Genomic DNA, 9885 nt, shown 5'->3' on the forward strand with positions numbered 1-9885 from the left:
TTGACAATGGTGTATACACAATGTTTTGAGATAACAAAAGACATGCTGGACTTTGTCCAATTAAAGATGTGAATTAACTATATGTTAACAATTTTTTGACGCATTTACGTTATTACATACATGTGTATGTTCCAAAGATGGTCTGCTTATACAGCTACTTCTGATGGTATTTTGACTCCGATATTACGTAAGATCAACTCTGTTTGTTTTTGGGATTGATAAACATCGAATTCGCGTAATTACAATATAATCTTGTAGTATGAATCTCACAAATTATTAGTAGGAAAATAGAATTCAATACATAAATACTGGCTTATATATATTTTCGTAATTCAACCTGGTTGAGTAATGTCAGACAACTAGTCTACATCACGCCTTCTGAACATTATACTGATCCTGTCCCGCCGTAGTTTCATACTTTAATGTCCATTTTGTCATCTCTTTGTTAATGAGTGTACAAATAAGAATGACAGGATGACGCCGACCACCAGATGACTGTAACATGCACTGCTGACATGCGCGGTGGACTCGGTGTCTCTGTGAAGGTAGCCTTGACATATAGGGGGCGTAATTCCTTGAAGAAAGATGCCGATGACTTCACCTGTCTGTCGTCCGCACGCTCTTGTCACTGGGCCAGTTCTGCACTCGTGCCAAGTCTTGAAATGTCTACAACAGAATTTACTTTTACATATGCATCGTACATTATATTTGTATTTTTTGAGTTTAACAAGAACGGTTTCAATAGGTAAGTCTAGTGAAAAATAAAAGTGATAGAGAGGGGCCGTCTATAATACCAAACCTGATCTTAAACTATAATTTTGAAGACGACTTCATGGTCTTATTATTCTGTCTTCACTCCATGAAGCTTTTTTCCACAATCCCTGATGAATTGCACGAGAAATTGTTCCGAGAAGATACCTATATTCTTTACTACAGGTGTAACATTCACTATACAAACTTTAGGTATAAGTCAGAGGGATGTCGAAAGGTGCAACACTTACCTACAAAATCTATGCATAGGTCCGAGGGGTACCCATGGTCTCTTGGAGTCCTCAATGCAAGAGTGAACACTCTGTTCCTGACTGGAAATGCATCCGCTGTTGGAACTATATACTGTGAAAAGAACACACAAATTGTGTCATACACAGGGAAAAGACCTACCTTCTTTGACTGCATTATAAAATAGCGATGTACCATTAACAAAAAATAACTGAAACGAGCTTCTGTCGAAATAATTAACCTATTTATTGAACCCGTTTGACCTACAATCGTATAAATTTTAAACTAACTTACTACAATGTATGTAGGTAAAAGCTTTTTCTAAAAATAAAAAAACCCCATTAATTTGTAACAATTTCGTAACAATGATGGCAAAACATGATATATATGTTGTGGGATATATGTATATGTTGGAGTGTGCGTGTAGGAAATAAAAATAATTGAAAAAACACCTTTGTTACCCAGCCTCTCAACTCTCTACGATTAGGGAGGCCCAATAAAGGGTAACATTTTGCTTCATGTATAGTTTACCATGTCAAATTTGCTGTTGATCTACGAGATAAGATATGCTCCTTAAAATGACGTCGAGAGACCTTCATGTCTATAATTTACAAAGATTTTATATAATGTTGATTGTAAGCCCATTTGCATCGTAAAAACCTTTAAGCATAAGGTAATTACTCCCGTGACCATCGCTTTCACTTCTGTGACCTTTGTTAAGCTTCACTTATGTGACCTTTGCCAAGCTTCACTTATGTGACCTTTGCCCAGCTTCACTTATGTGGCCTTTGCCCAGCTTCACTTATGTGACCTTTGCCCAGCTTCACTTATGTGACCTTTGCCCAGTTTCATTTGTGTGACCTTTGCCCAGTTTCATTTGTGTGATCTTTTCATAACAAAACTTCAGTGACCTTTGTCAAGGTACAATTCTGTGACCCTTTCTAAAATCTATATTTTACACTTTCAACGATTTTCTTCGCAACTGAAGGATATTTTCATGTAGATGGTTTTGTATTGCTCAATGTCACAGACTATAATTGTTTACACGTGGTCTCCTATACACTAGAAGTGAGAGTAGGCTAGCTAACGCTAGTGTTTGCATTTGTTTAAGACTATGTATTTGTGTAAGGCTACTTAAAATACTGTATATCTAATGCTAGTATTGTGTTATCACACTGAAATGACGCCCCACCTGTTCACATTGTACTGACAACGTATGAACTAGTCGTTACATCACAACTATGCTGAGCTTTAAACAAAGATCAATAACTACCATTCTGAAAGATCCTACGACGTGTATATGTCTGTCAGAAGATAGAACTAAAATTTTTCTTCACGTGTGTGATTGCTCGACTTCAGAGATACTTCAGGAATAAACAGTTGTTAAGAAAGAAGAGGGGGATAGCGTTAACATGAGATAGAACACTGCCTGCCTACACCTCTTTTGAGAAATACCGCAGTTGATGGCTGATTAATCGCAACCCAGACATATGAAATTCAGAAAAAAAACATTTTTAGAAGTTTTACTTTATGTTGATAATGTAAACAAGAGATGATTTGTCTCACACGTATCTTTGAGAGAAGGACACATTTTAAACAAAATTTCTTTGTATATTACGATCCATTATAACTATGTAGAATACTTAATGTTGCCTTCCCTTTAAACCGGAAATTTGCCGAGGGTTGTTTAAAGGAAGACAGAAACGTATCTTCCTTCTCATATTTGTTTTTAAAATTTAACTTTTAGCTCTTTTTTTTAACCATTTTGATTTTATCTCAAACAGCCATGAATAGATAAAAATATTAAGACTACAAGATTGCGACATGTTTGAACTCAGTTACAGGTTTTAAGTACGAATTTAAGTTGACTAATGATAAAATGTAATATTGAGAACGCGTCACTAGATGGTAAAATGGTTTACGACGAAGCCTTGTGAAAGAGGAAAAAAAAACGAAATGGAGAAAGGGAAGAACACTTTTGCTTATCATTTAAAATGTCTGTAGTTTGTAAATTCTAATAGGTTTGTTTTGCGTTCATTGTAGCACAATTTATGGACCAGACTGTTACATAATAATTTGCTTGCAGGAAAAAAGGTACTATTTTCATAATCTATAATTTTTAGTGATAAATAGTAGAATTGTCATAAATATTAACTATCATTTCTATTAGAAAGATACAGAAAGTGGTAAATTTAACTAATATTTCCACCAGTGATACAGAAAGTGGTAAATTTAACTAATATTTCCACCAGTTATACAGGAAGTGGTAAATTTAACTAATATTTCCACCAGTGATACAGAAAGTGGTAAATTTAACTAATATTTCCACCAGTGATACAGAAAGTGGTAAATTTAACTAATATTTCCACCAGTGATACAGAAAGTGGTAAATTTAACTAATATTTCCACCAGTGATACAGAAAGTGGTAAATTTAACTAATATTTCCACCAGTGATACAGAAAGTGGTAAATTTAACTAATATTTCCACCAGTGATACAGAAAGTGGTAAATTTAACTAATATTTCCACCAGTGATACAGAAAGTGGTAAATTTAACTAATATTTCCACCAGTGATACAGAAAGTGGTATATTTAACTAATATTTCCACCAGTTATACAGGAAGTGGTAAATTTAACTAATATTTCCACCAGTTATACAGGAAGTGGTAAATTTAACTAATATTTCCACCAGTGATACAGAAAGTGGTAAATTTAACTAATATTTCCACCAGTGATACAGAAAGTGGTAAATTTAACTAATATTTCCACCAGTGATACAGAAAGTGGTAAATTTAACTAATATTTCCACCAGTGATACAGAAAGTGGTAAATTTAACTAATATTTCCACCAGTTATACAGGAAGTGGTAAATTTAACTAATATTTCCACCAGTTATACAGGAAGTGGTAAATTTAACTAATATTTCCACCAGTGATACAGAAAGTGGTAAATTTAACTAATATTTCCACCAGTTATACAGGAAGTGGTAAATTTAACTAATATTTCCACCAGTGATACAGAAAGTGGTATATTTAACTAATATTTCCACCAGTTATACAGGAAGTGGTAAATTTAACTAATATTTCCACCAGTTATACAGGAAGTGGTAAATTTAACTAATATTTCCACCAGTGATACAGAAAGTGGTAAATTTAACTAATATTTCCACCAGTGATACAGAAAGTGGTAAATTTAACTAATATTTCCACCAGTGATACAGAAAGTGGTAAATTTAACTAATATTTCCACCAGTGATACAGAAAGTGGTAAATTTAACTAATATTTCCACCAGTGATACAGAAAGTGGTAAATTTAACTAATATTTCCACCAGTTATACAGGAAGTTGTAAATGTTAAGTGATGTTTCTAATAGGAATACCGGAAGTTGTAAATGTTAAGTGATGTTTTTAATAGGAACACCGGAAGTCGTATATATCAACTACTAATTGTATTCAGGTTACAAGTCGTACATATTAACTATCATTTCTATTAGGGATACAGGACGTTGTAAATATTAAGTGTTATATTTATAAGGATCACTACAATAAACCTGATTCCACTGTATTATTTTGGCTACCAATACGTAACATGTATCAACGATACCTAACGTTACCACGGTCAACATTACGTTGAATAGAACCACGACATGCTATTTGAATCACGCTGCCTTTTGTTTCGGTTGGAAACAATGCAATAATTCATCTTGATTCTATTAAAAGCCTAAGCTCACATTGCAGCAATTTAATTTTAAAAGCATTCGTGTATTCTGTTCTTCTGAGTATTAATGCATCGTCGTCATTCAAATTTGGAACTCTTTTTGCGAGAAATAAGAGAAATCATCGATCATTGTCAGTGGGATGTTTTGCAAAAATGGCTGACGCAAGAAAACGTTCTGATAACGCCGGCGTTGGCGTATTTTCGTTTTAGAGTTTGGACGAATGTTTGGATTCATATTAACGATAGATAATGTCAAATGGTATCATGGTATGTAGAAGTATGGAAATGAATCATACGTTACACCCCTAGGGTATAGCATATAGACTATTTAAGGCATGATGGACATCTGTTTTTTTATTTTATTTATTTTAGTCTTCGTACGTAGTAGCATAGCGATGCTTTGTTAAAAGTCGTAAAATGAACACAAAAAGTGAAAATATTTCTGCATTTTGATTTGTTAAGAAACAATATCCACTATTAAGTCCGTCTTTATCACATTAAAAACGTAGGAAAAATATTGTAATGATATACTTTACCATCAAAATTTTCACAGAAGCGTATAAATGTGGAATTAAGCCTCTGACGGTCAGCGAACCTGACAAGGATTTGTCTGTCCTCTGCCTTTGTACAGTTATCAAATAGAACAGTAATGCAGTCCAACATGGCTGTCGAACCTCCACTAAAAATGAAAGAAATGGAAAAATTTGAGTTAAATGATATGATGAAATATGCCAGAACTTTTTTTTCAAATACAAGAGAAACGCTATTGGACACTGTGGACATCTCATAAACAATTTGATTCTCGGAACTTTTCATAAGTTATTTGATACACGGAACAACGTTTTGGTAAAGGTGAAGATGATTCAAATATGGAAGACCTTTCGTGGTAGAGAAAATATTTCTAACAGAACTGTATTGAACGCCACCATCAACGATAAAGATATATTGATACATGTAGTAACGATGACAATTGTATATAAGCTATTTTTAGAGACGTGTCTTCCGATATCTACATAAAACATTTGTACTTCACACAACCGGTTTAAGAGTTGTGTGGAAAAGTAATTCTTTTCGTGAATCTTGGTCCAAATTGTACAAATTTTCTGAACTTGTTTAAATAACATTTGTTCACTGAAAAGGATAAAATGAATTTTCCTAAAATTTGAGACATTGGAACCTGTTCAATGAGTCCGTTTTCTTGTGCTAAGAAATATTTGTGAAAATGACGTCTGGATGAGTTTTTTTTTTTTTTTTTTATTAATATAATTATTATTAAATATATAAAAAATAGTTCCGACAAGTGACGCAGGCCAATAGGAATTCATTGCATTCATCACTATATGTAATATCGAGGATGTTGTTATTTTTCTGCTATTTCAAAGCATGGAATAGAACCAGGAAAATATCTACCTTGGTCTCATGATTACAGAGGTGATACAGAAATCTTTTAAGAGGTCACGAATTCACCAAGATATACTTCTTTCTTTGATAAAACTATTTGGTAAAATCACAAAAAATCTAAATCATCAAAAAACAGACGTTACAGTCATACAGGAAACCATTCGCTGCGTGATAGACTTTATCTGGGGATGTGTGTGTCTGTAGGTGCATGCGTGGGTGGTAGGGGGCGTAGATAAAAGTCAGGTACAAATGATGACAAAACATTATCGTAATTTAAAATGAATATATAATAGTGACTTGACGGTAAGCAAGATCAAATAATGTGGCAGAAGATTTAACACAAGTGTTGTCTTGATATTTAGAAAACGATAACTGATTTTAAAAAAAGTTGAACTGAATAATGAGAAATTGTACACGAAAATTTATCAAAGGGAGATAACTCGTGATAAAAAATCTAACGAGTGTCTGTGATCATGAGACCCTCGTAGTAAAGAACAGATTTCCGTGACAAACATGGTTCAACAGAACAGTACAGCTGTTCAACTACTCAGATTTTGCGATTACATAATTTCGCGAACGCTGATCCAGGAATTACTTTAAATTCGCGAATGGTGAAAAAAAACTGATATCGGTTACCAACTCATTAAGGAGAGTGCTCAGGCTTATTTCTGTACAATTAATTGCGAGGAATTTAAATCCGCGATTGACTCTTCTCGCGTATTGCCGCGAAAATATATCCCACGCGAAACATAAGTGATTTACAGTATACTTTTTAAGGTGACAGTTGTTAACTGAAAATAGAATATTAAAACTTGACAGAAAATTTCCTAAAAGAATAAAAAAACATTTAAACTTGTGTATACACAGACCACAAGACGGAGGATAAAATCAAAATAGCACATCAGTTCTAGAGGAAACATTTTCTCAGTAACATCTGATAGCTGTTTTGAAAGCAATAAAAACGAACAACACATCCATCCTCGAGGACATTTTATAACGGTAATTTATGTTTTAACGTGTGGAAGCATTGTTATCGGGTTTTCTTTTTTCTCGAAATACTGATTATAGCAAAGATGAATTAATTCCTTTCATTTGTAAATATGGAAACGAAAACACCCTCAAAAAGAATGCACACCAATTTTGAATTAGACTCAATGGCGCTTCCGGCACCATGACTTCTAAGCTGCATTGTTACTTATGAATGTAAATCTTTGTTCTGGAAAGTTTTTTTACAATTATTTCTACCGTGCGTATTCAAGAAATGAGTTACCTGATAACACATGTTTTTATATGCATGTTGGAACAATGCATGGAACAGTTACTGAGTAAATCAAATATAGAGCATTAGTCTATTAGTCTTGAAATTATAACCAAGATGATTGGAGCATGAACAGAGCCCAAGGGTGGATGCATTAAAACGAAGTCCTCTTCTTAATTGGCCGGATATAGGAAATCAACCACCGCGTGCCTCAATGGACACGGTTAATTGTTTTGTCATGTCAATTCGAGGAGAAGTGTCGATGGGTATATAACTAGGTCACGGACATTCAGAGAACGGGGATCATCCTCATTAAGTATTCATATTCTACGTACCGACAGTACTTTTCCATCTCTCGGACATCCATTTCTGATAATAGGGCTGAGCTGGAGTTCTCATGCTCTCCGGTCAGGCTGGTCAGACAGGCGATAACCCTTCCGATTTTGTCCTCCGGACAGCTACTGACCAGGCCCATAAGGAACGTTCCCACTAGTCCTGACAATGACAACTGAATGGTAAAATTTACTCAGTGTAACGGTTACGGTGCTATGATCAATAAACATAATGTCCAGACATAAATCTCGTAATTGTTATCCCAACCACAGACACCAAAACAAACGTACTGTAGAATTAATTACAGTTTTCTGTACAACAATATCAGTGCTGACAGTAATTTTCACTGATACCTCAACTGACTACATATACAGATTGCAGGGTTTTTTTTTTACAGGGGGAGTGGGAATGGGGGTGGGGGGTTCAACGTATCGGAGCTGTATTAAACGAACGAGTGACATTGAGTCGTCGGTATGTATTTTTAGATAAGAATTAGACAGATTTTTTTTGGTAAGAAGTTATGGTTCTCCGGTTCGGTACAGGCTTGCAGACTTATCCAATAACACGCGGTAGTCTACATTTATTTATATCGTGATAATATAGAAGTTAATTATTCTTTAACAATTTCGATACGTAATTTTATTATCGACCTTGATGATTCAATGCGAGGAACAGTCGTGGCTCCTTACGTTGTCTTTGAAACTAATGCAATACAAAGAAAAATACAAAGAAAAATGTTCATTGGGTATCATTGAGCGTCACTATATCGAGGTTTCACTGCTGTATAAACGAGCGTCACTATATCGAGGTTTCACTGCTGTATAAACGAGCGTCACTATATCGAGGCTTCACTGCTGTATAAACGAGCGTCACTATATCGAGGTTTCACTGCTGTATATACGAGCGTCACTATATCGAGGTTTCACTGCTGTATAAACGAGCGTCACTATATCGAGGTTTCACTGCTGTATAAACGAGCGTCACTATATCGAGGTTTCACTGCTGTATAAACGAGCGTCACTATATCGAGGCTTCACTGCTGTATAAACGAGCGTCACTATATCAGGTTTCACTGCTGTATATACGAGCGTCACTATATCGAGGTTTTACTGCTGTATAAACGAGCGTCACTATATCGAGGTTTCACTGCTGTGTAAACGAGCGTCACTATATGAGTTCTGTGCGATGTGTGAACGATAACGAGCTGGTCGGATTGTATCGTGCGCACAGCATATGTGCACGATGGATGATAGAAACGAATTCTGTGCAATAATCGTGGTTGATATATATATAAGAATTGTTTATCAATAAGCTCAAGTCATGTGGAACGAAATAGCTCTTAGAAACAGTGCCGATTTCATACACAATCCTTGATATCTACAAATTTAAAAGACAACGATAATGAAATAAAACCTGTTGATTGATAAGGAAAGGTTATATCAATATCGTTATTTCACGGTGTTCTACATTTCTCGTGCTGGTTAGTTGTAGACAATTAAGTATTCTGTCTGCTATGTGAGTATAAGTGTTACCCCGTGTATTAGAGAGATGACGACTGTTAACAGCAATCCCCTAAAACACCCCAAACAAATTCGAAATTCATCAGAGTTTGGTTAATTGTATATATATATATATCTGGATCCTTTTTGACACTTTTTATTTTATTTTGAATAAGAAAGTACTTGTTTTATTTCCTTATATACTGTATATCGGCTAGGTGTATCACTTTTAGCAAACCGGACTATTGTTTTTCTATTTAAAGTAAAAATAATTGAAAAAAAAACAAACCTTTAAGTAGATACGCGTATTTTGCAAGGAGTGGAATAATTCTATTTGTATCTACAGGTAAGAATACCTGGATGTTATGTATATCTAAATTTTATTTCACCTGGATCCCTGTGCTAATTAAAACAAAGTGATTAGCTTGGCATTCACAGTGATATGAACCACGTTTTCATAAATAGTTACTCCCGTCTCTGATATATGTTGTTCTATAGTTTTCAATTAGTATCGCTTTGTAACCAATAGGAGAAATTAACCGCGCTTGGAATTGAAATGAAATAGAACAGCGTTCAACTAAAAACGCGAAAGTTAATAGAACGCTGTCAAATTATAAGAACACTACTTGATTCCATACACACCTTTATCCAAAAAACAATATTGCTAGGAATGATATC

General features: G+C 34.6%; 1 protein-coding gene across 1 annotated transcript; it reads right to left on the bottom strand.

Annotated features, from left to right (window-relative positions):
* Positions 1–434: 434 nt before the first annotated feature.
* On the bottom strand, positions 435–7850 carry LOC132548030 (uncharacterized). The gene is made up of 4 exons (XM_060211851.1): positions 7711–7850; positions 5253–5395; positions 1002–1113; positions 435–666 (listed from the first exon to the last, which is right to left on the bottom strand). Exons 1-4 carry the CDS (start codon positions 7848–7850, stop codon positions 435–437), a joined length of 627 nt encoding a protein of 208 aa, XP_060067834.1.
* Between the last annotated feature and the right edge of the window lie 2035 nt (positions 7851–9885).

Source organism: Ylistrum balloti, unplaced genomic scaffold, assembly GCF_031769215.1.
Source record: "Ylistrum balloti isolate Yb309-2 unplaced genomic scaffold, AGI_CSIRO_Ybal_v1 Utg369998, whole genome shotgun sequence".
In the NCBI taxonomy this organism is placed as follows: Eukaryota; Metazoa; Mollusca; class Bivalvia; order Pectinida; family Pectinidae; genus Ylistrum; species Ylistrum balloti.